This window comes from Peromyscus maniculatus, chromosome 5 (genome assembly GCF_049852395.1).
Source record: "Peromyscus maniculatus bairdii isolate BWxNUB_F1_BW_parent chromosome 5, HU_Pman_BW_mat_3.1, whole genome shotgun sequence".
Taxonomy (NCBI): domain Eukaryota; kingdom Metazoa; phylum Chordata; class Mammalia; order Rodentia; family Cricetidae; genus Peromyscus; species Peromyscus maniculatus.
The window spans coordinates 20,185,654-20,209,003 of NC_134856.1; the positions used below are offsets into that span (position 1 = coordinate 20,185,654).

At 39.6% G+C, this 23,350-nt stretch overlaps 1 protein-coding gene across 1 annotated transcript in view; it reads left to right on the top strand.

The window, feature by feature from the left end:
* Nucleotides 1–23,350, top strand: part of Vps35 (VPS35 retromer complex component) — a 39,625-nt gene that overhangs the window by 14,876 nt on the left and 1,399 nt on the right. Inside the window, exons 6-16 of the mRNA XM_006971750.4 lie at nt 1,441–1,654; nt 3,665–3,748; nt 4,198–4,307; nt 6,196–6,292; nt 6,387–6,535; nt 8,802–9,009; nt 10,527–10,682; nt 13,913–14,035; nt 21,511–21,690; nt 22,407–22,646; nt 23,195–23,338. Coding sequence (XP_006971812.1) covers nt 1,441–1,654; nt 3,665–3,748; nt 4,198–4,307; nt 6,196–6,292; nt 6,387–6,535; nt 8,802–9,009; nt 10,527–10,682; nt 13,913–14,035; nt 21,511–21,690; nt 22,407–22,646; nt 23,195–23,338 — 1,705 coding nt within the window. The remainder of the gene's footprint in view (nt 1–1,440; nt 1,655–3,664; nt 3,749–4,197; nt 4,308–6,195; nt 6,293–6,386; nt 6,536–8,801; nt 9,010–10,526; nt 10,683–13,912; nt 14,036–21,510; nt 21,691–22,406; nt 22,647–23,194; nt 23,339–23,350) is intronic.

Here is a 23,350-nt window from a genome sequence, read left to right on the forward strand (position 1 = left end):
ACCCTCTGAACCACCTCATACCCTTTCCATTCTTTATTTGGAAACAGATTCTCACTATATAATGCATGCTTGCCTTGAGCATGTAATCTTCTTGCTTTTGCCTCCCAAATGCCCCTGTTACAGGTATATGTCACCATGCCAAGGATCATTTACTTTTAATATTATTACTAATTTAATATTATTACTACTACTACTACTAATAATAATAAAAGCAATGTGTGACAGCAAAGTAAAACTATACAGAAAAGATTTAGTGATATACAGAGAAGATGCTATTTTTGCTTTATTATAAATTGAGTCTGGCCAGGCAGTGGTGGTGCACACCTTTAATCCCAGCACTCAGGAGGCAGAGCCAGGCGGATCTCTGTGAGTTCAAGGCCAGCCTGGGTGACAGAGTGAGTTCCAGCAAAGGCACAAAGCTACACAGAGAAACCCTGTCTCGAAAAACCAAAAATAAATAAATAAATAAATAAACTCTGAATTTGAAATATTAGGCAGTCAGTAAATATTTGAAAACGAAGTTCCCTGTCTTGGAAAATGTAGAAAAATAATAAGGTTATGGTGTCTTTCTTCATGAAGCTTGTATTTCATTTGAAGCCAAAATATTCAACAATAAAACGGCAGTTATTAGTATACCCTAAATGTCAAATTTTGGGGTCTTTTTGTGTTTTACTTGTTTTTATTTATATTTTTAACCAGTTAGCTTTTATTGGACATTGGTTCTGTCTGGGTGTGAGTTCTTTTGTTTCTTTTCCAATAGTTTTTCTGTGTAGCCTTGGGTGTCCTGGAACTCTGTAGACCAGGCTGGCCTCTCAAGATCCTCCTTCCTCTGCCTCCTAAGTGCTAGGATTAAAGGCGTGCGCCACCACTACCCGCTGTAGTTGAATTCTCTATGGTGGGAGCTGAGAAGCAGTCATGTTCAGGAGTGCAGTGCCCTCCATACTGACCCCCCTTCAGTGGATTTATGTCACCACTCATGTTTGAGTTCTTTCTAAGAAATGCAGTAGCTAAAGAGTAACATGAGCTGCCAGCACCAAGTTAAGCCTTGTAATGCTCCCTGAAAAATATGGGATGCTCCACAGATTTGCTTGTCTTTGCAGGGGCCATGCTAACCTCTGTACTATGCTACTTTTAGAGTGTGCGCTGCCAAACTGAGCACATCTTTTTGTATTTTAGTGCGTGAGTTGCTGTAAGATCAAGTTCAACAAGCTCAGAATAGGGAGTCATGGAAAGTGATTTGTGCTCTTTAAATGTATTGTGTTCCCCTCCTAGTATTTATTTTTTTGCTAGAATCTGTTCTTGAAATTTAACACTAAGCCAATGAAATGAAGTTGAAATTGGCTTTTGAAGCAGGAGTATTTGCGGGAATGAGGAAATGAATGGAGGAGTAGTAAATCGATCCTGGCATGTATAAAGATTTTTCTCACTTTCTCTTGGCAGTGAAGAAACAACTGGTGATATCAGCGATTCCATGGATTTTGTACTACTCAACTTTGCAGAGATGAACAAACTCTGGGTGCGAATGCAACACCAAGGACATAGTCGAGACAGAGAAAAAAGAGAACGAGAGCGACAGGAACTGAGGATTTTAGTGGGGACAAATTTGGTGCGCCTCAGTCAGTTGGAAGGTGTAAATGTGGAACGTTACAAACAGGTCCTTACCTTTCTCCTTGTCACCTTTCTTACAGTGTGCAGCAATATAAACTGAAATCTTATCTTAAGAATATTTTTGTTAAATGCTAAATTGAAAAATATTTTTAACTGTTTTACTTAGAAAGACCTACTTAAAAGTACTACATGTATGGGTTGGAGATTCAGTATTGTCAAGGTAGCAGTTTTTCTTAAATCCAACTATAGATTTAATGCAATCTCAGTCATACCTACCTCTCTGTTTATTTGTTTTAAAAGTCAACAAACTAATTTTAAAATATGTGAGAAAGAGCAGAGAACCTCTAAGACCTATAGCAGTTTTGAAAGCATAGGACAAAGGACCTAAATGCCTTTTGACTGAAGTGTGGAGGTAGTTTGTGGTATTGACACCTTCCAGTGGAGAGATGCATAGAAGAAAAGTGACAGAAGGGACAGACACAAGTCACTGAAGGGCAGTAAAGTAGGGATCAGCAAACTTTTCTAAACTTTAAAAATTCGTGTGTGGATTTTTTTACCTGCATGTGTGTCTGTGTGCCTCATGTGTGCCTGTGCCCAAGGAAGCCAAAAGAGGGTGTCAAAACCCCTGGAACTGGAGTTAGAGGTGGTTGAGAGTCACCATGTGGGTGCTGGGGATCAAACCCAGGTTCTCTTGAAGAGCAGTTAGTGATTTTAACAGCTCCCAGAAAGCTTTTCCTGTGAAAGGTTAGATAGTAAGTACTTTTGAGCTTTGAAAGTTATTAGTTATAAATAGTAAACTAGGTGGCTATAGGCCAAAAGCAGCCAAAACATTTAAGAAAATGAGTAGGGTGGGGCTTGGTTCCATTGAAATTTTAGAGTATAGCTCAGTGATATGGCTGTTATTTAACATGCTCAAGGTTCTGGATTTGGAGCCATAGCACCAAAAATACAAACAAAACCCCTAGAATATAGGCAGGGAGTTATATTTGCCAATCCCTGGATTAGATAGTCCATTATAGATTTCACATATTGACCTCTTTTCTTTCTCTCTCTCTGTCCCCTGACAATCTTAAGTAGTCCAGACTGGCCTCCAGTCACTGTGTGGTTAAGGATGGCCTTGAACTTCTGACCCTCCTAAGTGTACTTGAGTTTTGGGATTACCATCACATCTGGTTCCTGTGGTGCTGTGTTATCAAATCCAGGGATTTATGCATGCTAGAAATTCACTCTGCCAACTGATTTACATCTTTAGTCCTGCACTCCAGTTAACTTTTATGAAGGTTCAACAGCAGCCTTCTTATTATTTACTATTTACATATTGATTTTTTAAGGCAGGGTTGGTCTCTTTGTAGCCCTGGCTGTCCTGGAGCTTACTATGTAGACCAGGATGGCCTCAAACTGACAGAGATCTGTCTCCTGAGTGTTGGGATTAAAGGCATATGCTGCTATGACTGCCAGGACAACCTTCTTAATAAATGACTCTGGGCTGGGCAGTGGAGGTGTGCATGACTTTAATCCCAGCACTCGGAAGGCAGAGCCAGGAGGATCTCTGAGTTCGAGGCCAGCCTGGTCTACAGAGCAAGATCCAGGACAGGCACCAAAACTACACAGAAACCTTGTCTCAAAAAAAAAAAACCAAAACAAAAACCCAAAAAATAAATGATTCCAGAACAATTGAATATACACTTAATATGTGTAAACAAAGAAACTTAAGTCTTGAGTTATTTGCTCACACTATAGAAACTCTAGCAAAGTTGATCAGAGACTTTTATACAATCTAAAAGTTCTTGAAGAGAGCACAAGGGAAATCTTCACCATCTGGGATTGCATGAAGACTTGTTGGGATACACAAAAAAGCACAAACTTTAAAAAAATCTTACTTTTTATACAACCAATTTTTTATATTTAAAAATAAACTAGTTTTTAAAGTTGAGCATTAAAGTACAGATGAGAGCAATGTAAAATACAATTTGCAAGTTCAGTGTGTTACTAGAACAGTAGTTTGGGATTTTCAAAATGATTTTTAGCTTACATGGGTTTTTTGTATGATTTTCAGATTGTTTTAACAGGCATTTTAGAACAAGTTGTGAATTGTAGAGATGCTTTGGCTCAAGAATATCTCATGGAGTGTATTATTCAGGTAAGTAAGAACATTCATCTCTTAAAAGGATTATTAATTTTCATTGGAGGAAGAATTGTAGGCCCACTCCTGTAGTGTTAGCTGCTTACAGGGATGAGCCCTGAGTTCAAGGCCAGCTTGGCAGTGTGCCCAGACCAGGTCTCAGAAAACTTAAAAGAAACTTCTGAATAAAAAAATTTCCTTCAGAAATTTCCATTTTCAAACTTGGTCTTTGTACTAACAATTTGTTTTGTTTTGTTTCTCAAAAATGTAGGAAAATAATCTTGAGTTTTCTAGGTCTCAGTAGATTTAATTTTATTTGTATGCTGGTAATGGAATATTACTGGGTTTGATTTTATCTAAGATTGGATTATTTTTTCTATAAATGACTATATACTACTCATAAGATCAGAGTATTTTGTGAAGTATTTTTTCCTGTATCGAGATAGCATTATCTAATTTTTTTTTAGGTTTTTCCTGATGAGTTCCATCTCCAGACTTTGAATCCTTTTCTTAGAGCTTGTGCTGAGTTACACCAAAATGTAAATGTGAAGAACATAATCATTGCTTTAATTGACAGGTAAGACTCTTGAGCACTGGAAGGTAAATGCTCTGAAATGGAAATAAGTAATTTACAACATTTTCATGAATTATTTGTTTTTGTTGTGCTTTTTGTTACTTTGATGTGATTTTGCTGTAAGTAATTTAGCTTTTACTATCTCGTTAGTGTTTGCCTGACTTAGGTGTGCAGACTTAACTTTTCGCTTGAAGGTGTATGGAGGTGTTTTTTTAAGTTTTTTGATGTGGCCCAGGCTGCCTCACACTTACTGTGTACTTGAGGATGACCTTGAATTTTTGATTCTCTTGTCTTAATTCAAGTGCTGTGATTAGACAAGAGCCACCATATCTGGTTTACAATAAGTATCTTTAGTTTGTTTAACTGATATGTAAACATTATTGTATAGACCTTTCCTTGAATCTTATGAATCCAAAGTCCATTGAAGAGCAAAATTTTAAAATTTATCTTTCAGTAGTAACTTACTTGATTTTGTTTTTTAAAGTAGCAACAACATATGAATGATTAAGAATGCTCAAATAGTCATTCTGCTATCACATTTTCGTAAGGAAGAGTTTAAGAATCACATTTTAGTAAATCCCCTTTGAGTATTTTAGCAATTGGTGGTCTTAGTTCATAAAAAATATAAAAATTGAAGATAGATCAGTAGTTAAGAGCTCATATTACTCTTGAAGATGACCCGAGTTCAGTTCCCAGCACCCACATTGGGTGGCTCTCAATTGCCTGTGACTCTAGTTCTAGGACACCTGACACTCACTTTTGGATTCCATAGACACTACTTGCATTTACAAGTACACATCTATACCCAGATTACAGAAACACATCTATACCCAGATTTTAAAAATAAAATCTTTTTAAATGTGTGTGTATGTATGTATGTATTACTTGGCTTTTGATATTGTCTGTAATTAATGCTTGTTAGCCCTGCCACATGATAAATAATAACTTTTTTTTTTTTTTATCCCAAGACAAGGTTTCTCTGTGTAACAGTCTTGGCTGTCCTGGAACTCACTCTGTAGACCAGGCTGGCCTTGAACTCACAGAGATCCGCCTGCCTCTGCCTCCCAAGTGCTGGAATTAATGGCGTGCACTACCACTGCCCAGCAATAATACATAATTTACCTTGCTTGTGGGCATATATTATGACACTAAAAATAACACCAAACATTTCAGCAAACATTTTCATTTTTTGTTGTTTTTAAGCTAACTAATTAAGGTCTAAGAATTAATATAGCAGAGGTCTCCAGATTATCCTGAATAGCATACATTGCATGCTTACTGTGCCCACTCTTAAAGCTGGTTAGTCATATTCTCCTTTGTAGGAATAATATCATTTAGCAATCCCAGTCTGTTTTTTTCTGCATAACAAAATATAGATGCAGTTCTGACCTTGACAGATAATGTAATAGATATAATTTTGAATATCTTATGTAGGTTATGAACATTCATTTTATTATTTCTAGTGGTTCCATATAGGTGCTGGGAACTGAACTTGAATTCTCTACAAGAATAGTAAGTAAGCACTCTTACCACTGAGCTGTCTCTACAGCCCTTAAAGATTATTTATTTAATCTGGGTGTGGTAGCACATGCCTGTAACCCTAGCACTTAAGAAGTAGAGGCAGGAGAATTCTAGTACCATGAATTCTAGACTAGGCTGTACTACATAAACTGGATAAATAAGTAAACATCAGACTGCCAGTGGAATAAGGCATCATTAACAAAACTTTAGTTAAGAAGGGATTGAAAAAAAGATTCATACATTGTAGCTCTTGTTTTAAAAATCACTCATATATGTTTTAAGAGAAATCAACTCAGAAAATACAGAAAAGCAATAAGGAAAAAATCCCACTGCTCAAAATCAATGTGTTTTTGTTGTTGATGTTTTTTAGATTAGCTTTATTTGCTCATCGTGAAGATGGACCTGGAATTCCAGCTGAGATTAAACTTTTTGACATATTTTCACAACAGGTGGCTACAGTAATACAGGTTTGTATAGCATTTTCTCTAAGTTCTCAACTTTGAGACTCTATTGGTATATCTTTTTGTAATTGTAAATTATATGACTGTTTAAACATTGCAGTCCAGACAAGACATGCCATCAGAGGATGTTGTATCTTTGCAAGTCTCTCTCATTAATCTTGCTATGAAATGTTACCCTGATCGTGTGGACTATGTTGATAAAGTTCTAGAAACAACTGTGGAGATATTCAATAAGCTTAACCTTGAACAGTAAGTTGAAATTAAACTGCACTTCTTTTGGGGGAGGGGTAGAAGGGGTAGAAAATGCCACTTGTGGAGGTGGGGCGGGGGCGGCGGGGGGGGGGCACTGCACTTGTTTCTCTCTTCTTTCAGGCTAAGCCCTCTTGTCTACCCCAGCGTTACAACTTTGAAAAAATTCTTGGTTCTATTTTTGTCTTGGATTTGTTTTTCTTTCTCAGTTCTTCTTTGAAATGTTAGCATTTGTCTTGTTTGAAGTATGTGCTGAGATTGTCTTGTGTGGTGCTAAACAGGGTAGGGAGTTTTGTTAGCTACTTACTTGGTTTTATACTGTAGTGAAGTAGTGGCCCATATGGTTTGTAGGCAGCCTTCAAAGTTCAGTGTCTCCCATTCAGATCCTTCCTATATATGAATGAGCTAGTTTTTGTTTTATTTTGTCTTTGCTGTTTTATTCTATGTGTATAGATGTATGTGTTCCATGTGTGTACCTGGTGCCTGCAGAGGCCAGAAGGAGGGGGTTGGATCCCCCTGAAACGGAAGTTACAGACAGTTATGAGCCACCATGTGGATGTTGGGAACTGAACCTGGGTCTTCTTTAAGAATAGCCAGTGGTCTTACCTGTTAAGCTCTCTCTTCAGCCTCAGGAATGAGCCAGTTTTTAAATTAGTAGGGAAACAATATCAAACAGTATTTTCCCCCAAAAAGAAAAAGGTTTTCTACAGTTGAGTAAGTTGTGAAAAACAAGGGTATGTGTAAATTTAGGCTGAAAAATTAGAAATGTAGGTATATATTTGAAGTGTAACAAATTGATTGAAATATTTTTCTTATTTGAGCTTTGGTTTTGATACTGTTAGGGAAAGAATAATGTTTCCTGCTGGATGCTTCCTCACTCTGCCCTAGACCTGTGGTACCTTTCAGGGACCACTTTGGGCAAGTTTGATGCTGTTACCTTTTCCCCAAAAGTTGTCTCCTGAGTCCCTAAGTTAGGCTTCCTTCTTTTCTGTAAGTTATTTGTATTTTTGGGGTGCTAATGTACAATTTTTTTCTTTTCTATTTCCCACCCATTGGTTCAGCTACATCAGGAAAATTTCTTTCCCTTTTACTCCCTTTTATTATGTTTTGTTTTTAAGTCATCCCATATTCTTGCAAACTGAAAAACAGTACAGATCTTTAACAATATGTATGAGAGAAAGTTAAATGATGTGTCTTTATTCCCACTACCCCTAGAAAATGAGCTTTAAAGTAAAAGTTAATAAAGTAACTGGAAATCCCACTGTCTAAAGGTCTTGTAAATGTTAAAATATGTCTCAGCCTTCAGAGAATGCTCCTTTATAAGAAGCTATCTTAAATTCAACTTGTTCTCCTGGAGTCACCACATACAGATCTTGCTTTTGGATGGTTTTTGTATGGGTTTTTCTCATACTTACTTTACTCATAAATGCAAAATACTTGGCTATCTGAGGGACCACAGAATCACTTAAAACAGTTTTCTTTCTTTTTCTTTTCTTTCTTTTTTTTTTTTTTTTTGTTTTTGAGACAGAATTTTTCTGTGTAGTTTTGGTGTCTGTCCTGGATCTTGCTCTGTAGACCATGCTGGCCTCGAACTCACAGAGATCCGCCTGGCTCTGCCTCCCAAGTCCTGGGATTAAAAGTGTGCACCACCGCCATCCTTAAAACAATTTTTCTGAGAAACACCAGATTGTAGACAATTGCATTAATTGTCCTTTTACGAACTCCTCCTGTTTGTGAATTGGAAACTATTATCAATAGAACTGCAGTGGATAAAGAAGTGTAGTATATTTAAATAGGCATCTTTTTGATTTGTTTTAATTTTTTTTTTTGTTTTAAGATGCAATCTTGCTGTGTAGTTCAGGCTAGCTTAGAACTTCCATTATCCTCCTGAGTGCTAGAATTACAAGAGTGGGCCACCAGTCCTGGCTGTATTTATCTTGAGAGGAGGTCATTTTGAAATAGAAGAGATTTCTTTTAATGTGTAAATGAAAATTTTGTTTGTTTGTTTGTTTGTTTGTTTGTTTGTTTTGTTGGTTGGTTGTAGTTTTTTTGTAGCCCTAGCTGTCCTGGAACTTGCTCTGTAGACCAGGCTGGTCTCAAACTCACAGAGATTCGCCTGCCTCTGCCTCTGGAGTGCTGGGATTAAAGGTGTGCACCATTACTGCCTGACTAAATGAAGATTTTTTTAAATATGTGAAACAAGTGCTATGTGTCTGTATACAAGGTCAGTATTATTCATGGAAGGGTTGCTGTTTTCTCTTCATAGTATTGCTACCAGTAGTGCAGTTTCAAAGGAACTTACGAGACTTCTGAAGATACCTGTTGATACTTACAACAATATCTTAACAGTCTTAAAGCTAAAACATTTCCACCCACTCTTTGAATACTTTGACTACGAGTCCAGAAAGAGCATGAGCTGTTATGTGCTTAGTAATGTTCTGGATTATAATACAGAAATCGTCTCTCAGGACCAGGTAAGAATACAGATACAATATTTTAGGGAAATAGAGGATATGGTTTTTAGGGTTTAGACAGTGAGTGCTAGACACTAAATGGGGCAGGTAATGTATTAATAAAAACCATAAATAGCTTATTTGTTATAGAAGTAAAAAAACTAGAGATGTACATAGAATTAATAATAGAATTATTAAACACCTCTGATTTCACTAAAATAACTACAGTTGATTAGTATTTGGCATATCTCTTTTCAAACTTTCATCCATAAATGTATACATTGACCTATTTCTTTTCAGTGCCTCTGGAACAACCCCTCTACCTCCTCCCAATTTTATGTCCTTTCTCTTTTTTTTTTCTTGGTTTTTTGAGACAGGGTTTCTCTGTGTAGTTTTGTGCCTTTCCTGGATCTTGCTCTGTAGACCAGGCTGGCCTCGAACTCACAAAGATCCGCCTGCCTCTGCCTCCCAAGTGCTGGGATTAAAGGCTTGCGCCACCACCAACTGGCCCTCTTTTTTTTTTTTTTTTTTTTAAACTCACTGAGTTCAATTACCGCTGCCTGTATGTGCATGGGTGGAGGATCATCTGCTGGAGTATGAGCAACCTGGCAGTGGCCATACCCCAAAGGAAGTGACTTTCCCTCCTCAGCCAGCATTTGCCAATAGCTCCTCAACTAGGGGTGGATCCTTGGGAGCCTCCTTCCTATCCAGGATGAATGCTGACCAGCTTGATCTTGTGTGGGCAGTCACAGCTGCTGTGAGAAGATGCTATTTTGTAGCAGTCTTTCCTTGGCCTTTGGTTCTTACAGTCTTTTGTCCCTTCTTCAGTGCTCCCTGAGCCTTGTAGGCGAGGAGGTGTGATAGAGATGTCCTGTTTAGGGCTTAATACTCCATAGTCATTTATTTTCTACCCTTTGAGTTTGTATTAACTGTTAACCATTGCAAAAAGAAATGTCTTTTTTTTGTTTTTCGAGACAGGGTTTCTCTGTGTAGCTTTGAGCCTTTCCTGGAACTCACTCTGTAGTCCAGGCTGGCCTCGAACTCACAGAGATCCACCTGCCTTTGCCTCCTGAGTGCTGGGATTAAAGGCGTGCACCACCACCAACTGGCAAGAAATGTCTTTAATGAGAGAGTAAGAGCTATAATAAGGATAAGTATTTAGAAGGCAGTTTGATACTACATCTATCTATTTAGCAAAATAGTAGTAATAGGTTCTTCACTAGGCTTCTTACTTCCTAATCCTTTGCCAGGTTTACAGTACCAGGCATGAATTCCACTCTGGAACAAACTTTAAGTCCTAGTAACAAGCCCTTGATTGTTCCTATAACATTTATTCCAATATTGTACCAATGGGCTGACCTTGCCAACAGACTGGTTGTTACTGTAGCTTCAAGGGTTCACAACTGGCCCAGACTGTTCATAACAACTTACAAACAACTGAATTATTTTACTGTTACTATTTCAGTGTATACACTTAGAAACTGTTACCTTTTTTGTTGATGGTTTCACACTAATATTTTCTATTTCCCATGTTGCAGGTAGATTCCATAATGAATTTGGTGTCAACGTTGATTCAAGATCAGCCAGATCAACCTGTGGAAGACCCTGATCCAGAGGATTTTGCTGATGAACAGAGCCTCGTTGGCCGAGTCATTCATCTTCTGCGGTCTGATGACCCCGATCAGCAGTACTTGGTATGGTCATCTCTTACTATAACCTTTCGTCACTTATGAGTGGAGAAGTGTTTAAAGTGCTTGAATGCCCTTTTGGTCTTAGTTTAAGGTGTTGACTGTGGGAGGCTCGATCCTACCTTTTCCAGGGTTCTTATGAGGAGGAGAGAGGAATAAGAAGATAATAGAAAGCTATTGAAGAGGAGAAAGAGAAACACAGGGTAGCTTTGGGAGGACCTGGGTCTATACCCAGTGGCCTTTTCCGTTTATTCAAAAGGGCTTTTTATAACAGTGCCAAGGGGTGGGGCAAAAGACCTCAGCCTTGCTAGATCAAAGCATAAAGCACACCGCACAGGCACGTGTAGACCCTTCCAAACAGCTGGTAACCACGCCCATGGCCAAATCATCCCCTTATGCAGCCCTGCTGGGTAAAGCAAGCTCAGATTCTCGGACCCTGAGTAAGTTCTCCCTAGGAAACCTTTTTGGGTCTCCACAGTTGAAAAACTTGCTACTAAGTTAAAATTCATGGCCTCCATGGAATTAAAAAAAATTACTTATTTAGTTCTATTTATATCTTAATGTAGCCAAGTTGGCCTCTAAATCATGATCCTTCTGCCTTAGCTTCCTGAGTGCTGGGATTTTAGTTATGTACCACCATGCCCAGCTGGGATTTTATTTTTATGTAAATGAGTAACTAAACTGTTGGAGCTCTTGAGGATTTGAAAACCTGAGAATTGGAGAAAAGTTTGCCTTCTTTTAGTTGGATATTCCATAATTATTCTGTGTTCTGTTTCTTTTTCAACTGCGTGCTGCTTTTAGAATGTTTAGTTGCTTTTGATAATATGCTTCATGAGACAAAGTCTGATAGATGTATTTGTCAGATGAAAATGTATGAAAGCCTTTAAAATTTAGTATGTTTTCCCCTTATTTCTCTATAATTAGAAGAAACTTTCTCTTTTGTCATAGTCCTCAGTTAAACTTTATGAAGATTTAAATGTGATCTAAGTAGGTATATTGACATCTGATAGTGGATGATTGATGTGAAGTAAGAGGGTGATTTCTGTTAGTAGCATGGTAGTTTTTGATTTGGCTTAGGGACAGATGTTCTAAGCACCGTGTTACACTCTGAGCACTGATCAGTACAGTATGTGAATGCTGAAGTATTTTAAGTGGTTCCCCTTTCCCGTGTGTGTGTGTGTGTGTGTGTGTGTGTGTGTGTGTGTGTGTGTGTGTGTGTGCGCGCGGTGGGGCAGGGGGTTTTGAGAGAGAGAGTGCTTTGATTTTCTATTGCTGCCACATGTGATAGGATTTGTGACTGTTAATGCTTGTGTTTTTCCATATAAAGAAAGACCCAAGTATATTACATGGTGTTTTACATATTTAGATGTTTATCTCATGAATTCTTTGCTTGTCTTCAGTGTGTGTATTTACATGTTTATGTTTGTGTGTGTAGGTGCATCTCGGGTCAGAGGTCAGCATCAGGTGTCTTCCTCAGGTGCTCTCCACTTTATTTTTCTAGGCTAGGTTCCTCACCGAACTTAGAGCTCACCTATTTGGCTGTGTTGACCAACTAGTGAACTCCATGGAGCTACTTCTGCCCTCCCAGTGCTGGGATTGTAGTCTCATGGGCACACCTGGTCTTTTATCCTTAGATGATGGGGATCTGAACTCAGGTCCTCAAGCTTATGCAGGAAGCATTTTACTGACTGAACCCTCTGCCCAGTCCTTTGGCTCTCTTTTTTTTCTGAGCCCTCTGTTTCACAAGATGGGTTTTAAAAGTATATTGGTATTTTTCCTGATTTAAATGGGCTTGGAAAGTTTGATCTACCTGTAAAGATAAATAAGTATTGAGTTTATAGGAAGAACTAAAGGATCAGAATTTAGACAACCTCCAGCAGGTATAACAGGCTTTATTTAATGCCAGAACGGTGGTTTCTCTAATTCTGGCCATAAATGGGGCATAGGACCCAGTCACTCAGTGATCAGAGTTCAAGAGAAATGCAGATTACATGCCTTAAGCTGGGCCTGGGGTTTTTAAAGCTCAGGATAGGGATGGCAGAATGGGGAAGTTAACCGTTTTCCTTAGATAACCTGTGTTTTAGGCTGTAGGTTCTGTTATCTCTTCCTGCAACCCTAGGGTGTCTGAGGCAGCTATTTTGCTTCTGCAGTCCCCAAATAGCTGGCTTCCTGGAACTATGAGCCAGTTTAGGGCCTTGGCTTTGGGGAGTGATTCTTCTACTACTGGTAATGCACACACAAACACACACACATCCCCACACACTCCACAGCTGTTTTATTCCCATAGTGGCCAATATTTTTTGGGCACATACCTTGTGCAAGGTATTGATGACACAGTTGAAATGTGTCATTTAATCTTTTCAACAGTTACAGGAGTATGCCACCTCATTTTTCAAGTGAAATTGGGCTAAGAGTAGGGCAGTTGTATGATACGTCCCCCTGGGAGACATCTGTTCACTCCTCTAGGGAACAAATGAGAAACCCAAATGATGATTCTACCATTGTCCAGTTTGGCCAACCAGTGAGTTTATTGGGATTACATACAGGAGTATGGGCCGTGGGAGGGTGGGGTTACTCACAGGAATAGGCTGTCTCAAAGGCAGTGGCATAACTGAAAATCCCACTCCAGTGCTGATGACAGCTTACCAAAGCTGCAGTCCTGGAGCTCTGCGTGGCTTGCAGGTACATTGCAGGTTGGAGAAGCTCCTCCAGGCAGCCCTGTTGGTCAGTCTCCTCCACCAGCATGGTTTACTACTTCCCATTCTTTGGGAGGGGCCTTTTTGTTAGTCTTGTAAGTTGCAGTTATCTGGGACTTGTAAAATTATTTACTTCCTAAATCGTAGGAACTTTCCTCCAGAATGGAATGTTTCAACAGATTGCTGCATAGCAGCAGCAGAGTAGAGAGTACTAGGATCTACTTTTACATGTAAGTCTGATATGCTTCATCAGCCTACGTTCTTGTTAACACAGTATAGTTTGTACACGTGTGTATGAGAATAACATATATATCTGCATTGACTAGTTACCTTAGCTAGTAACACAACCTTTGTAAGCTTCCAGCTTACCCATATATAAAATGGGTTAGTATTTTAGAGTGGTTAATGTAGGAAGTGTGTATCTATAAAGGCTGGTCTGTCACAAAACAGTAACAGCAAGGTTTAGAGCTCCCATGTAATTTTGTAATAAACTGATCCTAGTGTGGAAAAAAAATATGTTTAAATTTTTTTCTTTGTCAGATTTTGAATACAGCACGAAAACACTTTGGAGCTGGTGGAAATCAACGGATTCGCTTCACACTGCCACCTTTGGTATTTGCAGCTTACCAGCTGGCTTTTCGATACAAAGAGAATTCTCAAGTGGTGGGTTTACTTTGAAATATATCACTACATTTTTTGCTTTTTCCTTCCTGTATCTTCTAAGTTGTAGAAAGCCCAAGCACACACAGAAATAAGTGATAATGATATCAGATCCCATTTCAGGAACTCCTGGTTCATTCATTACTCACTCTTTGCTGTCCTAACTGACACTGGTAAACCAGACACTGGCTGAGGAATCTCACAACAGCACTAGGAATTATGTGATTCAGGCAATTCAGATTGATGCTAAAACTTCTTAGGTTCTAAACAAGTTAACTATGCCCAGTGAGAGGGCTAGTGTTACATAATCACTTTTCAAAAAGCCTGCCACTGAATAATATGAATTGTGTGCAGCTTCCCTGTGAGTTCATTTCTTTCTAAAGCAGAATCATGGCTTGTCTGGTATAATTCAATGGTATAATTTTAAAGAAAATACCTCAGTCTCATATACATGAAAGTTGGAACATCCAAGTTTATGTTAAGGAATAAAACTCAGTAAAATTAATTTTCTGATAATTTCTAAAACAAGTTCCCCCCCCCCCCCCCCTTAACATTCTTACCAGCTTGCATACTGGGTTTTTGTTAGGATAGTTTCTATTCTATTTTTCTGCACTTATGACTAGGTATTTATCACTATTAACAATAAAAGTGGTCGTTTATGAAGCTATAATGATCAAAATGATATAATACTAATAGAAATACATCCAAATAGACCAGTGGAGCTGAGGGGTGATACAGAAAACCAAGTGTGTGTCATCAGCTTATTGTTTTTTTGTTTTTGGCTTTTTCAAGACAAGATTTCTCTCTGTAGGCTGGCCTCGAACTCAGAGATCTGCCTACCTCTGCCTCTGTTGGAATTAAATTACCATGGCCCAGCTAGTGGATCAGCTTCTCTTAATCCTGATCACCATGCCAGAAACATAGGGGAAAAGTGTGGGAGACCAGCTCCCACTATTATTTACTCCAGGAACTCTTGAGGATTGAGGGATAAAAGCTTAGTTAGAAATATATATATAGAGAAAACACAGGTGGGCTTTATCCAAATGGGCCCAGAGCTTTATTCCAAAGGTCTATTTATAACAATGCCAAGGGGTGGAGCAAAAGACCTCCCCCTTGCTAGTTACAGTCACCTGGTCCCCAGGCCCGTGGTCCAATCAACCTCTTATACAGTTCTGCTGGGTACAGCTACTAGGAAACCTAGTGGGCTCCAACAGGTCCCTCTTTTTTATATTTTAAAAGAAAAAACTTGCCGGGCGTGGTGGCGCACGCCTTTAATCCCAGCACTTGGGAGGCAGAGCCAGGCGGATCTCTGTGAGTTCGAGGCCAGCCTGGGCTACCAAGTGAGCTCCAGGAAAGGCGCAAAGCTACACAGAGAAACCCTGTCTCGAAAAAAAACCAAAAAAAAAAAAAAAAAAGAAAAAACTTGATGCAACTGCATCAATCTTAAAGACAAACAGGTTAACATAATTCTGATATAAGTATTGCTATGCATAGTTAAAATTTTCTCAATCTTACATCTTAAAACAAACTCTTAATATTTCTTGCTAACATAAACTTCTGATGTATACATCTTAAACTTAAATACTCTTAACTTCACCAAACCTTGGTGTATCAATATCAATAGGTTAACATAATAATTTCTACAACCCTACTCTCAACCTGCAAACCTACTCTCAACCTACAATTTAGAACTATACAAAACATAACATTAATTCACTCAAGTAACACAATTTTTTTTTTTTTTTTTTTGGTTTTTCAAGACAGGGTTTCTCTGTGTAGCTTTGCACCTTTCCTGCAACTCACTTGGTAGCCCAGGCTGGCTTCGAACTTAGAGATCTGCCTGGCTTTGCCTCCCAAGTGCTGGGATTAAAGGCGTGCGCCACCACCGCCCGGCCACAAAAATATTTTTTTAATTAAATAATTTAATTACTGAGGAATATTAACACTCCCCCTTTTCTTTAAAAAAAAAAAAAACACAACACCAAACTTCTCTGTTTAAACAGTTCCATAAGCAGTCCATAAGTCATCACTGTTGATCGAGTCTATATGCATAAGTAAATTCAAACTGTCTCATTGTAATGAAATCATTACTGTCTGTTTTATTTCTTAAATTCAAAAGTTCAAAAAGAGTTCTGGTACCATTCCTAAAAGTTCCTTTGAGCGCTCGTAGACCTGGCTTGTCAGCTGCCCTTAAGTCTGTGTGTAGCTGTCAGAATCGTAATGACTGAAGCAAACAGTTCCAAATACGAAAAGTTCCATAACCAAGACTTTTCAGTTCAAGCAAGTCTCTCAGATTTTTGCTTTCAGCTACTGCTGCACTTTGCAGTCTGTAGCCTTCCGTAACCAGATCCAGAACAGGCTAGAGAGCTTCACCTCATAGCCACACGAGCTCAAGGCTCCTTCAGCTGCCATGAGCTGAAACTGTGGCCTTCCCACAGCAACCCTGGCTTTGGGAGCAAGATGCATTACCTGCACCACTGACAGTCCCAGTGCTCAGCAAGCCGGGAATCTTCCTCCGTAGGCTGTTACATTGTACGGCTGCCTGGCTGCTGGGAGCTCGGGCTGCAGTCAGTCTCAGCAGTTCCCGCTGGCTCTTGAGCTTGGAGCACTCGGCAGTTCCGCGTGTCTCAGTTGTTTGTCCCTCACTGACACCATTCTCTGGTCCTTGAAGCAGTCTGGTCTCTGCCATCTCCACTGTTCACTTTCCCGAAGTGACATAAATTGCTGGTCTCTCTCCACCATTCTCCTTTCCTGCGGTGTATGGTCTCAAAGGTTGCAGCATCTTGCTGTTCACCTTTCCTGCAGCGCGGCATCTCTGCAGAGTTTTCCAAACTGCTGCTTGTCATTAGCCTCTCTAGTGGCTTAGCTTCACAGCCGAAAGCCTGTGGACCCTCGCCGCTAGTTGCTGGCTCTGCTTTCGCAGGCTCTTGGTGTCTGCTGCTTAAGAAGCTGTGACGGTCCACAGGTCTCAGCAGTGGACACTCCTTTCTGCTGCTTGTTTCTGAAGTTAGTTTCTGGAGCTGCTTCTTGCTATTATTGGTGGTTTCTGGAGCTGCCAAGTCCGCAATCCGCCATGGACATTGCTCTCAAGTCCCAGGTTGGGAAAACCTAGTCTAAATTACTTTTTTCACCATATCCTTAAACCTAAGGCCTATATATTCTAAACCTGTATTTCTCTGACTTACTTTTCAAATATCTACTTAGCAAACATCTAAAAGAGATATATTACTTCTTACTCTTAAATTAGGAAGAATCTCTTAGCAAACCCTCTATAGGGCTACCGTTTAACAGGTATATCTCTCTAATTAGATCTTTTATCTGACCCAGTTCCTGTGTGGCTTTGCCTCCATTTGTCCACGAGCTCAGCAGAGTTTATCGCTAAAGGCAACCTACCTCTTAGGGCTACACTCCCTCATCTCACCTGGAGTCATCAAAACAAAGCTTTTCCTCAAAAAGATACTTTCTCTGATAGAAAAGAAAACTTCTCCCCTGGATAGCTCCCTGTCCTGTCCTGCCTGGAAGGCTCCTTCCCCAGATAGTGTCTCTGACCTTGGCTTCCCTGCTTCATCAGGCCCCTGCCTCGGGATTTTTCCATCCAGGTGAAACTGAGTTTTAAACTGAGAAAGTTCTGAAAGGCCTTTTAGAGAGTAAGTTTTTCCCAAAAGAAAGAAAGATTACCAAGCTTCCCCAAAACCCCGTTCTCTACACTTTTGGCTTCATGGCCCAGAGGAAACTAATTCTGAGGGTAAGGTGTTGCACTGCTGGTGGAGCAGAGGATTTTTGTTTCCCTCCTCACCCGCTGCAGGGAAATCTCTTTCCTCTGCTGCTTTTTCAGCATTTTAACTGTCCCCAGGCCAAAAGCTTCCATAGGAATCTTTTTTTCTATCCAGAATCTCAAAGAAGAGCTTTTCTCTGCCCGTAAAGCTCAGAGAAGATAGATTTTTCTCCAGGATTTTGTGCTCATAGCCCCATAGTTAGGCTTATCTTATCCTACTTTACCCTAAGCTCTTTCTTTTCTATATTCCTACATCATATTTCTGTTTCCTACCTAACTCTAAATTACTTCTTGCACTATATTACATTCTACCTTCCTTATTTTTTATAAAGAGGAGGGAGGGAGAGGGAGGGAGAGAGAGGGAGAGAGAGATCCTAATGCTACAGTGTTGCAGGATTTCCTTCACTGCCTAGCCTATACACCCGAGAATAAAATACCGTTGCCTTCATTTTTCAATTCCTTATCTGCATGCCTATACTCGCAACGTCCACTACAATCCTTTCCCCAAGTCTCTGGTTCCTGTTCCTGGCGCCATCTGTGGGAGACCAGCCCCCATACTTACTTACCCAGGAACACTTGAGGATTGAGGGATAAGAGACTTAGGTAGAAATATATATATATAGAGAAAACACAGGACAGACTCAGGTGGGCCTGGATCCTTATCCAAATGGGCCCAGAGCATTATTCCAAAGGTCTATTTATAACAATGCCAAGGGGTGGAGCAAAAGACCTCCCCCTTGCTAGTTAGACCCTTACAAACACCTGGTCCCCAGGCCCATGGTCCAATCAACCTCTTATGCAGTTCTGCTGGGTACAGCCACAAGGAAACCTAGTGGGCTCCAACAAAAAAGACTGTCTTTAATAAATGGGATAGGAAAATTGGATGTCCACTCTTAATGGAATAGAATTAGATCTTTATCTTACATCATGACAAAAAAAAAACCCTCAAAATGGATTAAGAAACCAAACATTGGCCTTGTCATTGTTTTTTCAGGTGAGAATACTAAGAGCAACAAAAGCAGAGATAGATAGATGGGTTGTCTAGAACTAAAGAGTTTGACAGCAGAGAAAACAGTGTAATGAGACAGTGTACAGAGTGGTCACTAAAGTTTGTAAACCATACATTTGATAGGGGGCTGGATCCAAAATAAGGAACCCTGAGCTGGAGAGACGGCTCAGTGGCTAAGAGTGTTTGTTGCTCTTGTAGGACCTGGATTTGATTCCTAGCACCCATGGGGGGCGGGGGGGGGGGGGGGGGGGGGGAATTACAGCTATCTTTAACTCCAGTTTTGAGTTATCTAGCTCCCTCTTGACCTCTATGAGCACCAAGCATGCAAGCAAAGCGCTCACACACATAAAATAAAAATAAATCTTTTAAAACACCCCATTAAAAAAGAATGAGGAACTCAGCTCAACAGTAAGAAAATAAATAACTTGATTTGAAAATGGGAAGGATGCCAGCCTGGGCTGTAGAATGGAACCCTGTCTCCAAAACAACAAATAAACAAAAATGGACAAAGGATCTGAGTACAAATTTTTTCAAGGAGTACAGACAGATGGCAGATGGGTCACTGAAATGCTGAATATTATTAATCATGAAGGAAGTGCAAATGAAAAAAGTACAGTGATATATGACTCTTCTTTAGTGGGCTATTATCAAAGAGACAGGAGAATGGCTGGGAATGTAGCCCTATTGGTAGATTATCTGCTCTCCATGTACAAGGCTTTAGGATTAGTCTTTGGCATCACAGACAAACAAACAAACAAACAAAAAACTCATGGTGTGGTGAAAAGGGAACACAGTTGGTGAGAATATAAGGTAGTACAGCCACTGTAGAAAACAGTATGGGACTGCTCCAAAAACTAACAGTAGGGCTGAAGTGTAGCTCAGTGGTAGAGGGCATACTTAGCATGTCCCAGGCCTGCAGTTTGCTTTTCAGCAACTCATCCCCTCTAATGGAACTTTCATACAATTCCAGAGTACCAGTAATGGATAAATATCCAAAGGAGATGAAATCAGTTTTTGTTGACGAGAAGTCTACACACCCATGTTCATTGCAGCATTATTTACAGTGGCCATGAATGGCCAAACACATCAATGATGAATAATGAAAATACAGTGTGTGTGTGCATACATATGTGTGCATAAATATACTGGGACATTATTCAGCCCTAAAATAAAAGAAACCCTGCCATTTGTGACAACATAGGTGGTCCTGGAAGACAGTATACTGAGTAAAATAAACCCGTTAGCAAAAGATACGACCTCACATGTCTAATCAAAAACTGTTAGTAGTAGACCAGTGGCTGACAAATTCCACCGAGTGTTATCAGATGAAAAAATTGGGAGACCAACAGAAAAGAAAAGAGGGAAACAAGGATTTGAAACACACTCCCAAAATAGCAACTAGTATTTATATTGTAACAAGGACTATGTACTTGGATTATACATTTGATTTTTGTAACAAGTCTGTCATCTTTTAAAAGTAAAGAGAACTTAATGGTTTTACAGAAGTTTGGATGGTGTAACAGTGTTATTTAGAACTTTCTAGAAATTAGAGTAACAAAGGGAAAAGAAAAATAATTTTCAGCAATGGCAATGTTATATTGAGAATGGAATAGTGGTAAAATATTTTTAGTAAACTGCCAATGTGTAACTATAGTGTTAAAACACAGTAATTCCTCTTATAAGATTTTACACTAAGGAAATAATCAGGGAATTTTTTTAAACTTAGTTACATTTTTTATTAGTATGTGTATGATGGGTTGAGAAACCCTCATGCATGGTGTGCATGTCAGGGGGTGAAGGATGAGTGTATGGAATTGGTTTTCTCCCTTTACCTTACAGGAATTCCAGGGTTGAGCTCAGGCTGTCTGGCTTGTGTGGCAAGTGTTTGTACCTTTCTTCATAGCAGTGGGCACATAATTAGGGTCTTAAAGCTTTGTGTATACTGACCATTCATTATGTTTTAAAGGTGCTTTTAAAGGGGATCATTATAACCAATTAGAACTATAAATGAGTTGATAGAATAATTTCTTGTTAAAATATTATTAAATAACTTAGTATTATGAGGAAACTTGTTTGACAAGAAGTTACATACAAATTGTTTGTAGTATGAGCCAAATTTTAACTTTTTTTCAGTGATCTGCTTTAAAGCAAACAACACAAAACTACAAAGATATCTCCATTATATTTACACAGAAAAATGGACAGGAAGACATTAGCAACTGTGCTACCAGGGATGATTTTATTTTCCAGCTTCTTTTGTGTATTTTCCTCAACTTAGGGATGTGTTTCTTTTCTGATCAAAAAATAAATGTTAGATCTCTATAAATTAGAGAAGCAGCAGCTTTAGATGGGTTTAGTTTTTTTTCCCCTTCGAGACAGGGTTTCTCTGTGTAGTTTTGGTGCCTGTTCTAGATCTCGCTCTGTAGACCAGGCTGGCCTCAAACTCACAGAGATCCACCTGCCTCTGCCTCCTGAGTGCTGGGATTAAAGGCGTGCACCACCACTGCCTGGCATTGGGTTTAGTTTTTGAGACATCCTGCTTGGTTTACTTGTGTGTTCCGTAAATGAGAGAGAAGAAAAAGGACATAAAACTGGACTTAACTTCAGGGCTTTTGCTTAGAGGCTTCATTAGAATTTTTCATTATAATGAACAAATTAATCTTGAACTTGATGTGATTGTTTTTCCTGTTTTAGGATGACAAGTGGGAAAAGAAATGCCAGAAGATTTTTTCATTTGCTCACCAGACTATTAGTGCTTTGATCAAAGCAGAGCTGGCTGAATTACCACTGAGACTTTTTCTTCAAGGAGCACTAGCTGCTGGGGAAATTGGCTTTGAAAATCATGAAACAGTGGCATATGAATTTATGTCCCAGGTGAGCTGTTTTCCGTCATGGCTTGTTTGGTCCAGTTGGTTGGGTTCAGTCACTGTCTGTTTTTTTATTTTTTTTGGGTTTCTCTGCGTAGCTTTGCGCCTTTTTCCTGGAACTCACTTGGTAGTCCTGGCTGGCCTCGAACTTACAGAGATCCGCCTGCCTCTGCCTCCCGAGTGCTGGGATTAAAGGCGTGCACCACCGCCAGGCTCACTATCTGTTATTTTTGATGTTCCTGGTTTACTTCTTCTTCTTCTTTTTTTTTTTTTTTTGACAGGGTCTCACTCTGTAGACCAGGCTGATCTGGAACTCAGAGAAATCCACCTGCCTCTGCCTCCTGACTGTTGGGATTAAAAGCATGCTCCATCATGCCTGGCACTCCTAACCTTTCAATATGTAATTAACATTATCTGACCATGTGGAAAGTCTTTCTTACGGTAGTTACGTTGTCCCTGTAGAAAATGTTTCATGGACAGAAGTTCTTGTGGTTAGTTTAGTTGGCAAGTCTGAGCTCAACAAAGTTGGAATAGGCTTCTTAATTGTAACCTGTTAGCTGTCTTCCATCTCAGCTGCAGCTTATGCCGCTTCACCAGAAGGTAAAGCATGCCCCGGTGTGAATGTCCATAGGCCATCTCACAGAGTGGGTTTGCTCTGAAGAACTTTGGAAAATGCTCCTGTTGATGGATGCTCCCTGAATACTCTTTGTTCTGTGTGGTCAGGCATTTTCTCTCTATGAGGATGAAATCAGCGATTCTAAAGCACAGCTGGCTGCTATCACCTTGATCATTGGTACTTTTGAGAGGATGAAGTGCTTCAGTGAAGAGAATCATGAGCCCTTGAGAACTCAGTGTGCACTTGCTGCATCAAAACTTCTGAAGAAACCAGATCAAGGCCGAGCTGTGAGCACATGTGCACATCTCTTTTGGTCTGGCCGAAACACAGACAAAAACGGGGAGGAGGTAAGGTTTCTCTCGGCTGTTACAAGACAGAACTGGTAATGGGGATTGGTTGCTTGGCCTTGTGCTTTGGAAGTGAAACATTGGGTGTTTGGAAATCTGGCATTGACAATTGCTGTAGAGAGGAAATGAATGGGTAGTGATGTCAGCATCTCACCTGTGGTAGAGTCTACTTTAAGGATGTGGTTACAGCAACTTGTTTACCACTAGTTATCATTTCTTTGGGTTTTTTTGTTTTGAGATGGGGCTCTCCGTATGTAGCTTTGGCTGTTCTGGAGCTCACTCTGTAGACAGGCTGGCCTTGAACTCACAGAGACCCATCTACCTACCTTTGCTTCCTGAATGCTGGGGTTAAAGTTAGGGATGTGCCACAATACCTGGCACCAGTTTTGTTTTTAAATATATAGTTGTCTGCTTTGTTTTAGGGTTTCATTTTGTTGTGTCCAATTACAGCATAAAAGAGTCGTAAAGCATTGTGTTTCTTTGATGGTGAGAAAATGGGACAGTTCTCCTTATTAATTCATTCCCTATTTTCCTGCCCTTTATTTTAGCTTCATGGAGGCAAAAGGGTCATGGAGTGCCTAAAGAAGGCTCTAAAGATAGCAAATCAGTGCATGGACCCCTCACTACAAGTTCAGCTCTTTATAGAGATCCTGAACAGGTACATCTATTTCTATGAGAAAGAAAATGATGCGGTAAGTGAAATA